A 17,372-nucleotide genomic window follows, 5' to 3' on the forward strand; every position below is an offset into this window, starting at 1 on the left:
CCCTTCCTATTGGCCCCATCCCACCCCATCCTGCCCAATCGCAGCGCTTAGCGCCAGAATTTGAATATCCGTTTACGTTTGAACCGGGCGCGCGCTGCGCGTGAGCTGACGCGGCTGGAGCCGCCAAACTCCGAACTGTGAGAGACGCCGCGAGAAGCGGCGGGAGGGCCATCGGGTCGCCATCGGGGGTGGCGGCGGGAGGAGCGGGGTCTGCGGGGCGGGGTGATCGCGGCCACGCGGGCGGCGTCCCTCGCTGCGTGGCACGCGCGGCGGGCTCGGCTCGCTGGGCAGCGGCGAGCGGAGGACGCGGGTCGTCGCGTCCCCTGCTGCGGATTTTGGGTGAGACGTGACGAGCGGTGGTTCGACGGGCGGCCGTGTGGGCCGATTCGCCCCAGGTAAGGCGAGGCCGGGGCTTCGGGGGCACCGGGGCTGTCCGGGGCCCGGGGCCAGAGCCGCGAGGACCCTCGGGGCTCCTGCGAGCGGGCGGGGGGCGCGGCCTGGGCCCGGCTGGTCCTGGGCTCCGGCCGGGGGTCTGGGTGGGAATTTCGGGCGGCGCCGGCCCCGGGGACAGGATCCTGGGCTGTGGGGCGCCGGGAGCGCCATGGGGTGCAGCCCGGGACGAGCGCGGGTTTCCACCGGGCAGTTACGGTGCGGACCTGCGGGCAGGGCCGGGGGGAGTTGGACTGGCCGCCCTGGTCGGTCCCTGGCTAGTCGCCTCTCGGTCCCCTTCTCTTCAGAGTCATCCCTGCCTTTTTTGCAGTGGAAGAGGCGCTGCAGACTCGGCTCTACCAGCCTGGCCTTCCTCCGCGGAGACACTCTACGCGTTGTTTAGAACATGCGGCCTGCCAGGCGCCTAGTTACCATCAAGAGGAGCGGGGTGGACGGTCCCCACTTTCCCTTGAGCCTCAGCACCTGCTTGTTTGGAAGGTGAGCTCTGCGGGGTCAGGGGACATGGCGGCTTAGGTGGAAGGTGGAAAGTGTCTTAATCACAGGAACAGCTTCCTGTGCTCCGATTCCCTTGGCGTTTTCCCCCCCATACATTGTCAACATAGTTGTTTATATTTAAGTAGATCTTTTTTTTTGGTAGAGTCAGAGTCTCACTTTGTCGCCTTCGGTAGAGTGCCCTGGCGTCACACAGCTCACAGCAACCTCCAGCTCCTGGGCTTAGGCGATTCTCTTGCCTCAGCCTCCAGAGTAGCTGGGACTACAGGCGCCCGCCCCACCACCCGGCTATTTTTTTTGTAGAGACAGAGTCTCACTTTGTCGCCCTCGGTAGAGTGCCATGGTGTCACACAGCTCACAGCAACCTCCAATTCCTGGGCTTAGGTGATTCTCTTGTCTCAGCCTCCCAAGTAGTTGGGACTACAGGCACCTGCCACAACATCCGGCTATTTTTTTGTTATTGTTGCAGTTTGGCCGGGGCCGGGTTTGAACTTGCCATCCTCGGTATATGGGACTGGTGTCCTACCCACTGAGCCAGAGGCGCTGCCCTAAGTGGGTCTTTTTAATTAAAGAAAAAATTTAAAAATGATTTGGTGAAAAGCTTTTGATGGAGAAAGATAGAAATAACTGGCTCCTGGTAGCCTTTAGAAGTCATTGGGTGCTTCTGCCAGTCTCCCAGAAGGGCATCATTGGTACTCTTGACACTGAGAAGGAAGGAGAGAAGCTGGATGCTTGGCTCTTGGTTGTTTCCAGAACTATGGAAATGGGAGGGCAAGTCCTCCCGCCTGTGTTTTGAAAACTTTTCTGCTGCCTACACCTTTGGAGATGTCATAGCCCTGCCCCCTAGGACAGGCACAGATACTGACAGCTGGCCTATCAGCTTTTAACAGTGTCCTCAGAGGTGTGAGGTTACCTACCCTCTCTGTGTGCTCTGACCTGTGACCCCCATTCTGGCCTCATCCCATCCTCCCAACAAAGTCACCTACCTTATTTATTCCACCTAAGGCATTCTAAACTCTTGTGTACCATGGTACTTTTACACAGATGGAAGTTTATGACTGGAAAGTTCTCTCTACCCATCATTCAAGTTTCGGTTTAAATGGTACCTTAAACTAAGCCTCTTATGAAAACTTGTGTTTTCCTAATAGCACAAATTCAGGGATGAGTTGTTGGTTTGTTTCTCCCACTGGACTAGCTCCTCAAGGGTAAAAACTGTCTTGTTAATCATGGACACAGGAGCAGGTGTGCTGTCTGGCATATTACACATGGTCAATATTTATCATTCTAGTAACATTTAGTAGGAATATGGACTGCAAACTTGCATTGGCAATCACTTGATAGCCATGGTTCTCACCATAGGGCTGCTTTACTTCCCAGGGGTCATTGTATAAGATCTTGAGATATTTTCCCCCTGTCCCAGTAGAGAAGGGGCATACACTAGCATCACTGAACAGGGTCAGGGGTGCTGCTTACCTGCAGTGCACAGGGCAGCCCCACAACATGAAGGTATCTGGCCTGACATGGCAACAGTGCTGAGGCTAAAAAGCACTCTTCTGTTTGTATTCTCCTGCAAACACATCCTCATTTCTAGACCTGGAGGTTCATGTGGAGAACAGGCCCTGGCATGGTTTGTCCACAAGATGAGCAGGAACCCAGGAACCTGCTAACAAGCTCTTTTGTTGGTTTACATTTGGTTTAGGCATTGTTTAGTCCTCTGCTTGGTTATATTACCTTTCTGTGGAAAGAAGTTAAATCTAAATACTGGGTCTTTTTTTGCTTGAATATTAGTGTTTTTAATGTTTGCAAACTGTCAGTTAATACAGTTTAGTTTTAAAACAACAATAAAAATTTTACTGATAAGAACATTTACCATGTACCAGGCAAATAATGTAACCTCTTTTTTATATATGAAGAAACTGAAGCAGAGCATTGCTAGCATAAAATATAGCACATTTGGGGATAATTAAAGCTTTAAATATATAAAATGTTACAAAGAAGGATACCTTTTTTTTTTTTTTTTAAGATAGAGTCTCACATTGTCGCCCTCAGTAGACTGCCATGGTGTTATAGCTCACAGCAACTTCAAGGTCTTGGGCTCAAGCAATTCTCTTGCCTCAGCCTCCTGAGTAGCTAGGACTACAGGTACCTGCCACAACGCCTAGCTATTATTAGAGATGAGGTCTCACTCTGGTTCAGGCTGGTCTCAAACCCATGAGCTCAGGCAATCCACCCGCCTCGGCCTCTCAAGTGTGTAAACTTTTCTTGAAGCACAGAGTGTTAAAAATAATTAGTCATTCTTCAAAATTGATGTACTTCTATGTGTCTTTTAAGTATGGCTGTTTATATAGGAGATAATTGATATTTTAGTATTTTCTTTTATAATTATTTTTATGCATTCTAAGTTTTAAAGATATAAAGTAGTTGCAGTACTTCCAAAAACTAATTGCAAAATAAAGAGATTGTTTACATTGTCCATTTTGTTTTGTTGTTCCTTTATGTCATTACATTTACATATCAAACATACTAGTCAGAGTCTGTTAGATTTTGAGAAACTGAGGTAATTTTTTAAAAGTTAGAACAACCAAAAATCTTAATTCTTTTGCATGAAGGGGTATCGAATGTGACATCCGTATCCAGCTTCCTGTAGTGTCCAAACAACATTGCAAAATTGAAATCAGTGAGCAGGAGGTAAGTGAGTTTTTAAAAGTTGATTTTTTAGAACTTTTCAGTTTGCTTTGTATCTATTCATTATTTGCATACTTTCCTCCTCTTCATTTGCAGGCAATTTTATATAATTTTAGCTCCACAAATCCAACACAAGTAAATGGGTCAGCTATTAATAAGCCTGTACAACTAAAACATGGAGATGTAATAACCGTTATTGATCGATCTTTCAGGTAGGTAAAAACTCATTTTGCTAACAATGATTGGCACCTTCTGATTTACTGTAACTAGTCTCACAGTTCAACAGTGATCTTTCTCTAATATTGATGAATGTGTTTATTTTCAACATCAGTCTTAATTTAAAAGTACATGGATCTAGAATGATGACAAATGGGTCTCTGATCTGATAAAATTCAAGGATTTGAGTGCACAGAAATAGGTAAAAGAAAAGTGACTTTGTCCTAAAGGAGTTTGTTGCTTCCTTGGGAGTGTTGCGAAACTGCATGAGATTTCTAGTTTCTTTTTATTTTAAAGCAAAGTAGACTTCTAGGAAAGGTATAAAACTTGAGTACAGAACAGTTTATCATGATGTGAACACCCTTGTGAAGAACTGGATGGGCTTTTCTGAAATCCAATTTTGAATCCCCAAAGCCTAGTACCTTAGCAGGTAACTATATTTTGGAGAGAGGGCACTTAAAGTTAAGCTGAGGCCATTAGTGTGGGCCCTTATCAATGACTGGTGTTGTTATGATAAGAGGAGGTTAGGACACAGAGACACAAGGGGAGCAGGTGCCCAGAGGAGAGACCATGAGAAGAGGCTGCAGGAGGGTGCTATCTGCCAGCCCAGGAGAGATGCAGAGGAATCCAACCCTTGATCTTGGACTTCAGCCTCCAGAACTGTGAGAAGTAAATTTCTGTTATTTAAGGCACTCAGTCTGGTGTTTTATTATGGCATCCCTCGCAAACTAATATACCACTGAACTCATAAAGAATATCTCCAGAAGTTTTTATCATGTCAAATTCACTACTTATTTCCCTTACCAAGTAACCCACCATTATTAGTCTTCGGACTAAGCATAGATCTTTAAATGTTGTAGTTTTGTATGTCTAATTACTAATGTACACATTTGTATCTAACTTTTGTTCTTGTGTTTGTGAGATTTCATAGCTTGATGGATGTCTTTTTTTGGTTTTAGTTTGGTTTTCTCACTGCATAAGTATTTCATTGAAAAATTATGTATGATATATACAGTGATACATATAATTAAACAATCTATTTGTTCTGGATGGACATTTAGCTAGTTTTCAGTTTTTGAAATGTATGAAGGCTTGCTTCACAATAGATACAATTAAACTTCTTACTAATCTGTATATTTGAGAACAATGTATATAGCTGTGAGACTCAATGTTATATGTATATATGCCCATTAGAGTCAAATCTTGTAGTATATTCTTAGTAATTACTCTCAGATTTATTGAAATCATCCACTGAGGATTTATTTACTTTTTCTTTTTTTTCTCTATTAGTTTTTGCTTTGTATATTTTGAGACTTTACCGTGGGATATAGTTTAGAAAGTATGTCCTTTTGGTACATAGAACTCTTTTCATTTAGAAATGTCCTCTGCCTTTTAGTAATGCTTTCTGCCTTAACTTGATGTTCCTTTGGATAATAAGTATAGCTAAACTAATTGCCTTTAGATTTGTATTTGCATAGTATAACTTTTCCATCCAACACCTTAACTTCAATTTTTCATAATTATTATGGTTTAACTTGTCTGTTGGAACCCACTGTCAGGTGAATTTTTGAATCCATTTTGCTAATGGGATTTTTGCCTCTGTTACTGTCTTCATTTTCATTAAGTAGGTATTTTCTAATCACTACTTAAATTCCCTGGACATTTCTTTTACGGTGCTTCTTGGGGATATTTTTTTTTTGAATATAGACTTCTAGGTAGAAGGTATTTGATGTGGAATGGAGACCTGAACTACTTCCCCCCAAAATGAGATACTGTTCAAATTGAGATGAATGATATGATTAAAGACCTACAGCAAAGATTAACAATGGATTTTAGAAAAGAAGGACTTGATTTAGAACTCTGCTACCATGAGGAAATGTTCCAGATGCCTGATTGCTTTATGTTACATCTAAATCACAATCAGGTCCTTTCTGAGCTGAGTTTTCATTATGTGAAATAAAGGATTGCTTCTATGGATTGGTCACTGAGATCATTGAACACTGAACAATTATGTATCTTGCTAAATGTAGTCTTCTTAAGATGTGCCCGTTCTGTTCAGACGCAGATCGAGTAAGTGGGAAATTGGAGTGAGCATAGTTTGGTTTTTTTTTTTTTTTTTTGCAGAGATAGTCTCACTTTATTGCCCTTGGTGGAGTGCTGTGGCGTCACACAGCTCACAACAACCTCCAATTCATGGGCTTAGGCGATTCTCATGCCTCAGCCTCCTGAGTAGCTGGGACTATATGTGCCTGCCACAACACGTGGCTATTTTTTTGTTGCAGTTTGGTCAGGGCCAGGTTTGAACCCGCCACCCTTGGTATAAGTCTGGCACCCTACCCACTGACCCACAGGTGCTGCCCAAGCATAGTGTTCTAATATATAACTTTGTAATTACCCTAAAGGGTGTGACTTTACAATGTGATTAAGAGTCATTTGCCTGCAGGCTTCCTGGTTGACTTTCCAAGCCATTAGGTGACTTCTATGGATGTCAATTAGAGAAAACCCAATTTCAGTCTCCTATCCTTCAGTTTTGCACATAGAAAATGCTCAGGAATATTGTTAAATCATACCCAGGCCAGCCAGTAGTCAGAAGTTAATCAGTCCTCATCCTCTGGCAATGGTGTTTTTAAAACTAACTTGATGCATCTTATATAAGTTTTTAATGTAAAAACACTTTTCTAACTCTAAATTTATGTCTTTGTATATAGTAATGTCTTGAACAAAGCCTAAAGTTTGTTCTCTGATCCTTGAACATAATCCAATATGGAGAGTTCAGTCATGGGGACAGATCTTTAACTTCCATCTGTGTCTGTCATTCTATGCACTATAGGTATGAAAATGACAGTTGTCAGAATGGAAACAAATCAACGGAATTTCCAGGAAAAATACAAAAACAGGTGATGGTTAAGATTTTCTAAATTTGGGCTGTGATTATTTTTCATAATAAGAGTCATTTATGTATACTTTGATGAATGATTTCTCACTTAAATCAGTAACAGAAAAGGATGGCTTATTGGTTATAGGAGGAAAATATAACTAAAAGTACTAAAACATGAACTTACACATATTAAAATAATCTAAAACTAATATTTCCTCTTCATTCTTCAAAATGAGAATGCTTAGTTAGTCTTACACTTTTGGTCAAATGGTCTATGGAGTATGTTGTGATCTCATCTTCTTGCAACCCTACAGTTAGGATACCCCCAACATGTAGAACTGAAATTGGGGAACTATGTCATATGGTGGTTTATTTTGTCTCTCAGTCATTGTATTTGTCCATCTTTATGTGTCTGAAATAATAAATGTCTTGAAAACTGTGAGTGGCAAAAATGCTTTCTCACTGTGCTAGACAGATGGCCTGTGAGGCTGGAAGAGCATCCCCCTGCTGTGTCATGTGAGAGAATCCTATGGTTTGAGTGCTTCACTGCCAAGCATGTATTCCACTGGTACAGCTTATTAAAACAAATTGTGGGCACAAGCTGTGGGATTTAGTCAGTGTAGGATATGTTCTGAGGTTTCTTATCTTTCCTACTTTTTGATTGCTCCCTAAGCTAGTTTCATATGAGCTTGTTGGAGTTTTTTGACTTAGGTGCACCTAAAATTAGCAACAAGGTACTTGGATTCCAGCATCTCTGCCCTGTTAAGAGTTGGTTTTTCCTGAGACGAGTGGCCTCAGCGCTGAGCCTGCTGTTCCCAAGTTCCTGTGGGGAAAGCTGGTTTCTGGGGTATCCCACACTTAGTCACTACTATCTTGTTAGTAGGTGAAAGTGAATACTCAAAAGTTAGTTGAACTATAGATTAGATATGTGCACTCAGCAGTCCCTGACTGCTTGTTTTGTTACTGGTCTGTGATAAAATGGGTATTAAAATTGATTATGTAGGAAATGTTACAGTAATTTGAAATGTACAATTACATATTTTAAGTATTTTGAATTTTATTAATATTTCATTTGTATTGTTTAGGTATAAGATTGGAAATTAAAAACTCTCCCTCCTAACATAGTTTCAGAAGCAAAATGCTAGGTACTAAACAAATTTGAAATTGATTAACTAATGAAGGGAAATTCTTTGCTTTTGGTAATTTTTTTCTTAATTTGGATGATATAATTTTCCTCCTTGGGCACCATCAGTTTTTTAAATCTTGTTTATGAATTATTGTTTAGTTCTTCTACTCCAAAAAATTCCATATAAAGGAAGTGCAGGCTCTGAGGCCGCAGTGCCCATGGGTGCTCTGTGTGTGCCTTGACTTTCAGGCTTGTAGTCAATATCTGGCTGCCATGAGGGCATATGCTAAGTGGAGCTTCGATTCACCAATAAGTTCTGTGGTCCATTTCTGTTAAAATTGATTCTGTGTTTGTGGTGGGTTACAGGTCTGATGTTTAATTTTAGCTTTGGGTTCTTCCATTGTTGTTGGGAAATAACTAAGGAAGTCAGCTAAGAGGTACTTTAGGACCACTACCTCTCAAATGATTTGGTCCATTTCTTAAGTAAAAATCATATAAGAGAAGTGTAGTAAAACAATCAAAAAGAATCTTAAAAGAACCTTTTTATTTGTTATGACTGCCAGTATTTAAAAGGTATTTAAATCGCTGTTCTTATTTCCCAATCTATAGGAACCATCACATCGAGTCTCAAGATCTAGCTTATCTTCTGATGCTGGTGAGTAGTGGTTTGGTTTTATCAGAGATCTGAAAGATCAGGTTTTGTGAAACATGATAGCAAGGAAGGGACAATAAGAATGCAGGTGTTAAAGGTGTCTGTCAAAAGTGTAAGAGGTGTCAGTTAACATGTCAAAAGCAGGCAGATTCCTGAGTTAACTTTTGTTCCTTAGCGATTGCTGGGCACTGTCACAGAGGAAAGTCCAAGGGTAAGAAAACTGCTTGTTTAGATGTCAACTCAGTTCTTAGCAGTTTGGTAGCATATATGACAGTTCATGCTGGTTATAGAGACTAATGTGATTTATTTATTTGGATCATAAAACTACATTCATAAGAAATACAAATTTAGGCATTAAGTGTTTTGTAGGCTAAGTGAAAAGCTACTTTATATGACAATATGAAGCAATATATTAAATTCCAATGTTAATCATTAAGAAAATGTTGAACTTCTGTTTCTTATTTTATAATTCATTGCCAAGATGGGAAAGATCAAGATTCCAATGCCCATCGAAAAGTCACAGAAGGAAAAGTTTCGGAAAGTCGTCTGGTACATGTCAAGAATATCAAAAGAGACAGTCCTGCCTTTGATGGCTCAAAAGACAATGTTGGCCAGGAAACACCTAATGGTACTTCCTCAGAACTTCCCGGACGTTATGGCATAAATGCAAGTGATCTCACTTGTGGAGATTTTAAAGAAAATTCTAGGGTAAAATTAATGAGCTGTAATGGAGAATCGAAGTCTTTTTCCTCTTTGCAATATCTTGGAAGTAGCAAAAAAAATGAATCTCCCTTTAGGAAGCTTTATCAGTCAATGAAGAAAGAGTTGGAGGTAACATCACAAAAAGAAAATGTTCTGCTTTATCATAAAAAATCAAGATCACAAAGTGATTACACAACAGAAAAAGAAAGTGCTGATGGTTTACAGAGTGAGACCCAACTAGTAGTCTCAGGAAAACCAAGACGGAAATCTGGTGAAAGCACCCACGTCTTGACAGTCCCTGCTGCACCCAGACAAGAACCCAGCCAGAAGGAGAGCAAAGGAGATGAGGGGGAGTCTATGCCCAGAAAGGCCGTGGGCTCCAGCAGGTCTCCGTCTGAGACAACTAAAGTGAAGACCCCAGGACGATATTCACAGCAACAAAATCCTTCACGAAAACATAAGAATGAAGACCTGTATGTTATTAGTGGAAGAACCTCTGTGAGTCTGGATAAAATTGAAGACTTCAAGGCAGAGGATAAAATACTTACTCCTAGGAAAGTTTTAACTAGAACTCAAACAACTAAAGTAGAAGAGGCTGCCAACTCTGCTAAGTTAGAAAATCTCTCTTCTAAAAGGAGGAGGAGTATTCCTACACATGTGGAAGCTATGCCTACTGAGACAGAGATTCAGAGTGACCCGTTTTTAACTTTATGGCTCACTGAAGTTGAAAAGAAGATTCAAAAGGATTCCCTCAACAGGCCTGAGAAATTGGGCACTACAGCTGGACAGATGTGCTCTGGTTTACCTGGTCTTAGTTCAGTTGATATCAGCAACTTTGGTGATTCCATTAGTAAGTTCATTTAAGTGTAAATTTTTCCTAAAAATTAACATCTGCCATAGATGTAGATAAGAATTAATGAAACCTTTTTTCAATCAGTAATGATTATCTTTGTGGTAGATAATCTGAGCACATAAGGGACAAAGTAAGAGAGACATGTTCATTATTTTACTTGACAGGTGAAGGCTGAAGGCCTGGATAATTGTAACAAGGAATGGGAGAGGAGATGCAGGCTGTCTGGATGCCCATAGCAGTGGCTGGTTAAGGTGATAGGGTGGTCCTAAGGCATATTTGATTCTCCTTTTCCACCTATCAAAATAGAAAGGAGAATAATCATAATTGCTTTTGCCTGGGGTTTAATTCTAAACTATTATTAACTATCATACGATTTGTATCATTTAGAATAAATCACTCGAAATCCCTTGGAAATCACTGAACATAGTGATGGCGTTCAGGTATTTATACTCTGTTGTCAGAGTGTCTTAGAAGCAATTTTAGTGTAAACACATGGCCCAAGACTTCATAAAGGTTAGGCAAACTCATGCTTCACAGACATTAACCACTTGATCTTCAGTGTGGTAGTGGTGCCGATAAGCAGGTTTCCTTTTTATCTTGGTGTGGCTAATGAAGACACTGACAGACCAAGCTCAATGTGGTGGCTTCTTGGTGTCTTTCCACACTTTTCAGGGTCGGCTTATTGAAAGAAAGAAAGGATCTCTAGACATCCTGATGCAATGATCTTATTATCAGGGCTCTATTTCTACAGATAGTCCTTAGTGTTGGGGAAGTAGATTCTTATAAAATGAAACCTGGACTATCAGTCACCGTGCTCCACTGAGTCTTGTAGAGGGGTAGCATCAGTGAGACCAGGGATGGGGACTGGTGCTCCAGGGAGGTGTGATAGGAGTGTAAGCTGACTAGCAAAATCATCTACAGAAGTTTGTACAGCTCTCACAGTCTCCTCACTAGGTAGGTCTGAGTGAGGCCAAGTGCATATCTTTTTAGAAAGTTCTCAGGCCATGGACCCGGCTACCCCGTCCTCTTTTAAAGTGAAAGCTACTGTTGCAGGCAGATCTTGTTCTTAAGCTACGTCCACATGCAACTTTTCAGTGCTCTAAAGAAAACAATTGGAACTTGATGTCTAGTGGTTTTTCCTTAGATCTTTTAAGTACTCTTGAAGCAGCTTTAGCTTTATCAGTATTACAAGAGAGTTAAGGTATGCTGCGGGTGTTAGGTATCAATGAACTTCCAACAGGTTAGTCTTTAGTATGGATGTGAAATAAACTGCAAGTCTTAGTGTGCTTTTTCCATTGCTCTTTCCATGTTTGTAATCATTACTGCAGATAAAAGTGAGGGGGGGCCATTGAAACGAAGGCGTGTATCCTTTGGTGGTCACCTACGACCAGAATTGTTTGATGAAAATTTGCCTCCAAATACCCCTCTCAAAAGAGGAGAAACACCAACAAAACGAAAGTCTCTGGTCACTCACACCCCAACAACCGTCCTGAAGAAAATTATCAAGGTGAGTTTAAAAATTGGTATTGGTTCCCATTGCTGTCTGATGATTCACTCATGTGGTACCTGTAGGCAGTCCCCGAGTTACAAATATCTGACTTATGTACACTTGCACTTACAATAGGCTATTATAGGTAATATGCAAATGTACTTGTTTCAACTTACATACAAATTCAACTTAAGAACAAATCTATAGAACTTATCTCATTTGTAACTGGGGGACTGCCTGTATGCCTTCCAAAATTCCTACACAAGTAGAATTATAATTAACATCTTTTTTCTTTTTTTTTTTAACGAAGATTTTAAAGAGATTGAATGACAGCTCATCTATTTGGGTGCTGAAAAGGGAGCATCTGGGTCCCTAACTGTGGCTCTGATGTGCGTGAGCTGGGCATCCTCTGTACTTCCCTTTGTAGTGCAGGAGTCCTCTGACACCTGCACTTATAGCACCATCCAGTTAGAGTAAAGATGACCAGTTAAAACGATACATCACCTCATATAACAATAAGGATTGTTTTATTTTCTTTTAGAATTGCAAGGCTACATTTAATGCATTTAACTGATGATAAGGATAATCATCCAGCTGTCACATAGTTTTTTAGAACTCACGCCCTGTTGTCCTCCTTTGTTTTAAATTGCTGCAAAGGTACAACCCTTTGGCTCACCTTCATAACAGGGCCTGGGCCATCTTTACTTCTCTTACCAATAGGAGATAAGAGTGATGCCTGGTTTGCTTTCCATTTATGCTGGCTCTCCAGGGAGAGCAGCTCTCCCTTCATATGGATCACAGGGACCTGGACACTGCTGCAGGTTTGCTGGAACTAAATTCAGAGCAGGCTTGTCTTTCACTGATCAGACTTTCCTTCCATCCTTCTACATGAGATACCTCAATGCCGTCTTAGTTGCTTAAATTTCCTTTTTTCTCCCTAAGTGATAGGGGCAGTCTTCCCTTTACAATAGTTTAAACATTTGATGCTTTAAGATTTAAATTAAATTTTTAATTAAATAGATTTCTAATAGTTGTTATGGAGATGTTACATCCTTGGTAAGGTTTCTTAAAAATATTTCTGTCTTGTCAGGAACAGCCTCAACCATCAAGCAAAGAAGAGTCTGCTTCTGAAATCCATTTGGAAATGACAGCACAAAACGTGTATGTGAGCTCTCCAGCTCCTGGGCCTGGTACTGGTCCTGGCCCTAGGACAACTCCGGTTACAAATGATCAAAGCTGTAGATCATGCAAGGCATCCTTTGTTTCCAGTGGCAGCAAATCTCAGACAGATATTCCTAAAAGAGGAGGGAGGAAGAGTGGCAACCTGCCTTCAAAGAGAACTTCTATCAGTCGGAATCAACATGACATTTTACAGATGATTTGTTCCAAAAGAAGAAGTGGAGCTTCTGAAGCCAATTTAATTGGTTAGTGTTGTACTGGCAAATATATATTCAAGTGAATTTACTTATTAATTAGTTTTTGAGAAGTTTCATCATCTCTTCCCTTTGACAGTTGCAAAATCATGGGCAGATGTTGTAAAACTTGGCGCAAAACAAACACAAACAAAAGTTGTGAAACGTGCATCTCAAAAGCCAGTAAACAAAAGACAGAGAAGACCCAACACTCCGAAGGTATGAGGTGCCACTGTAAACTGCGTGTTTGCATGGCTGGCACTGTTTAAGATCAGGTGATGTATGTCTTAGTGCTTTGACGTTTTCCTCTCCTTCCTGTTTTCTACAGAAGCCTATGGACAATGTTCACCAACAGTTTAGCACAGGCCATGCAAACTCTCCTTGTACCATAATAATAGGAAAAGCTCACATTGAAAAAGTAAACGTGCCTGCTCAGCCCTACAGAATGCTGAACAACTTTGTTTCCAACCACAAATTGGACATTAAGGAAGATCTTTCAGGTAAAAACATAGCCTCAGCTCTTATAAATCATAACCCATTTGATCCTATTTTTGACTTTGTTGATAATTTGCTTTGCTACCTTTTTTTATCTGCTGTGAGTGAGATTATAGAATAAAAAATTGAGTCCACCTTCTGGGGTCATAATATTCAAGGAAGGTAAAGCTGGTTTGCTTTATAAGGACAGGTGTCTAACAATTTTGGGGTCATGTGTCCTCTACGAAGTAGGTATGGAAATGTCAAATGTTTATGTTGGAGAGCAGTGTGCCCTGAGGAAATTGCAAAATGCTTCGTAGTGAAGAATACAACTTATTCTTAACATTGCCTCTCTCCCTGCAGCTATATTAATAGTTTATCCCAGAAGTGGATTTACTGTGTTTCAGCAATATTTTGCTTTCTCAAGATTTATCTTTTTTCTAGGTACTTTAACTGTTTCTTGAAAGAAATCCCTATGAGGAGGTTCCCTTCAACAATTAACAATCGGGCAAATATTTCCACTCTGATTCTCAGTAAAAGTGGGGCTTGACTTGCTTAATGTTGTAGCACTTATAAATGAGTGCTATAAATCTGCTCAAGAGAGCAGATGTTAGGTTTCAAGTTGTATAATTTGTCCAGTGGTTTTCACTATGTTCAGTTTGGAAGGGAGGTGAGATTTGAACTGAATAGGTGGAATATTTTATTTCTTGGCAGATTATGAATTTTAAGAATTGTTATACTCTTCAGTATAATGTGTGCAAGTTACCCTCTAATTAGAGTCATAATTGGAGCAATTCATTTATCTTTATAAAAAAATTAACAACAAAAATAATGTACCTAGACTTATACATGTGTATTTTTATAAGTTACATGAGTGTGTACAAATGTACTAACATGTTCTAAACAAACTCTTGAAAATAAGAATAAATGAAATTTGAAATGTTGCCTGTGATCATGGGTTGTCTCAAGCATTCCTTCTTTTAAGATGCTTTTCTAGAGTCAAATAATTCTCACCCCTTGGTGTGAGCAAATTTGAATACAAAGCATTAGTATCTGCTGAAGACTAACTTCTGGGCATTTAAAGTATGACCTGAAAGGCTATAGAAGGAAGAGATTTTTAAGTGAATGGACTGTTTTGCAAGGGAGTCCTGAGAACTGGCTTCCCAAACACATTTTGTAGATTACTGCCAGACTGATGTCACATGATGAAAGTAAGGAAAACATGGGATTATATGAGTTTTTCTGAAAGAGATTTCTTAAAAATATATATCATTATTTGACAGTACTAAAAATGGGCAGGCTCCATTTTCTAAAATATGGGCACATGTTACTGTACATAACATAGAGAACTGAAAAGCACAAGACTTTCAGAAGATAGCAGGAAGACACTTGGCTTCTGGATCCTGGAAGGCAGGACCTCCAGGACAGGAGCTGTGACTAGAACTCTGGTCTGCAAGACCACAGAGGTTAATTAGCTTCATTTTTCCAAGAAAAGGAAGGAACATAACATACAGGGTGGCCATAAAGCTCTTGTGCAATTTAAAATTGCACATAATTTCAAATTGCACATGACCTTTATGGCCACCTTGCATTTTCCCTTTGCTTTCTTGACAAAATTAGTCCACTATTAATGCAATTGCTTTTTTATGAGTCCGTGTGTACCAGGAATTCTAGAGAGGGATCTGTTGTTATTTTCCATGATTTGCAGAAGCTTCTTGTACATGTGGCCTGGGGTGGTTGTTTCCATGTATGACCAATATGACAGTTGCTTCCCAAATGTTTTCATTTACCAGGACTAAGTGAAATGTTCAAGACACCAGTGAAGGAGAAACCACAACCGATAAGCTCATGTCCTGTTGCTCTTTCAAGTTCAGAGAATTTGCTTGGAAAAAAGTTACAAGTAACTAAGTCAGGAGAAGAACCTCTGCTAACTACTTCAGAGAATTTTGGTTGGTTTCCTTTTTTCTTGGCACTGTGATATTTTTGGGTAGATGCTTTATAGATTTTTTTTGGCTTGGTGCCTGTAGCTCAGTGACTAGGGCACCGGCCACATATACCAAAGCTGGTGGGTTCGAACCTGGCCGGGGCCTGATAAAACAACAATGACAACTGCAACCAAAAAATAGCTGGGTGTTGTGGCAGGCACCTGTAGTCCCAGCTACTTGGGAGGTTGAGGCAAGAGAATCGCTGAGGTTGCTGAGAGCTGTAACGCCAAGGCACTCTCCTCACGGTGACATAGTGAGACTCTCTCTCAGAAAAAGAAAAAAGGAGCTTATAGATTTTTGTTATTCTCTGAAACAGACATTTTTTATGAGGATCATTACATCTTTTCTGTTAGGTTGTTTGAAAGGGAAGTTCCTATCACCAGTTAAACTAACATTGACATTAAGAAGTTTAAGTGACCCATGTACACTTTTGGCCTCTTTCTTTATTGTAAACAAAGAGGATGATATAGCAGAAAACTATAATGCTGTCTCATACTTACATATAAATTAAATTCAAAATTACTACAAATTACAAAAAAGATAAGTTGTGTACTACGAAGTTATTCCTGCTTGTTTTCTAAGTGGGTCAGGTGCAGGGTGAGCCTGAGACTGGAGAGGGAAGTATCTTACTCTTTTATTTGGTGTTGGTGACTATCCTCCTACCATGGAGGGGATGGCTAGCTACTCTGACAATACTTATCGTAGGTAAGTATTGCAATAGGGATTCTAACCGTACAAAGTATAACATTGATAGGTCAGAGCAAGAAATAGGTGTTTGTTTCTAATATTTGAAGAAAAATGCCTGTATATAGGTCAATGACACATGGTGCAGCAGCCTTCAGAGGATCTCTCTGAAGGAATTATTTCCATTATATAATCAGATAGATCCTGACAACTCCACTAAATCACCAAATAACATTCCTACATGTTCATAGTTCTTAGGTAAGATAGATTTATAGCCATATATGTGGCTTCTCATGCTCAGTGAAACATGAAGCTAAATATCTTGTTCTTCTACTATCTTTCATGAGGATAAAATATTACATTGTCATAAGACAGTGAGTAGAATATATTTACTATATTTTTTTTTCCACAGGAGAAAATTTGCTCTTGAGCACGCAGAATGCACTAAAAGAGCTATCTGATAAATATTCTGCAAGCCCTACCTTAAGGCAGCAGTGTATAAAAGAAAATGACAATGTTCTGAAAACTCCTAACACCTCTAGAGTGACTCCTGTTAAGATGAAAACTTCAGATATGGAGCCAGAGGCTTCACAGACAGTGTCCAGTGCAACCAGGTTAAGGAGATCTATGGAGCTCAGAAATATAGTGAAGGTACCTATAGAAAGTAAGAGTGAAGACACAGAAAGGGACATTGATAACATCATGGGAAGAGGTCTACAGAGGCCACCACTACGAGAAAAGGAAGTAGGAGAGATGGAAGAAATTGAAAGACCTGAAAAAAATATGGAAATTATCAAATCAAAAGAAAATTCTGAAATGATGGCAGCTGGAAGGGGAACTAGAAGTTCGGGGCAGACATGTAAGCCAGCATCTTTCCCAGCAGGCCTCGAGAGATGCCCAGAGGGAGCCGCCACAAAAGATGGGGTAGATAGCCAAGCTCTCCTCCAAACACCACATCACACCAAGGAACCAATGAATGAGAAGGCTCTAACTACTAATGTGCACCACAGATCTTTACAGCCAGAACCAATCAACACTCCCACAAGCATGAAGGGACGGCCCAAGACATCTCTGGGAAAAGTGGACCTGAAAGAAGAGGTCCCAGCACTCAGCAGGCTCTCACAAACACCAGAGGAAGATGTGCACACAGACAAAGATAAAGGCACCAAAGTGCTTCAAGAGACTCCACGACAGAAAGTACACCCAGAGGACTGTGTAACTGGAAGAAAGGGGAGGCCCAGAGCACCCAGGGAAGAGGTCCAATCTGTGGAAGA

At 40.5% G+C, this 17,372-nt stretch overlaps 1 protein-coding gene across 1 annotated transcript; it reads left to right on the forward strand.

The window, feature by feature from the left end:
- Window positions 1–327: 327 nt before the first annotated feature.
- MKI67 (marker of proliferation Ki-67) lies at window positions 328–17,370 on the forward strand (the record flags this gene model as incomplete). Its single annotated transcript, XM_023515633.1, has 12 exons — window positions 328–395; window positions 761–927; window positions 3,552–3,630; window positions 3,724–3,839; window positions 6,674–6,740; window positions 8,457–8,502; window positions 11,383–11,561; window positions 12,634–12,967; window positions 13,056–13,174; window positions 13,284–13,455; window positions 15,223–15,378; window positions 16,511–17,370. Coding segments are annotated over exons 2-12 (2,220 nt in total), but the record flags the coding sequence as incomplete, so codon positions are not given.
- Window positions 17,371–17,372: the final 2 nt, after the last annotated feature.

This window comes from Otolemur garnettii, unplaced genomic scaffold (assembly GCF_000181295.1).
Source record: "Otolemur garnettii isolate 467f Iridium unplaced genomic scaffold, OtoGar3 scaffold00075, whole genome shotgun sequence".
Taxonomy (NCBI): Eukaryota; Metazoa; Chordata; class Mammalia; order Primates; family Galagidae; genus Otolemur; species Otolemur garnettii.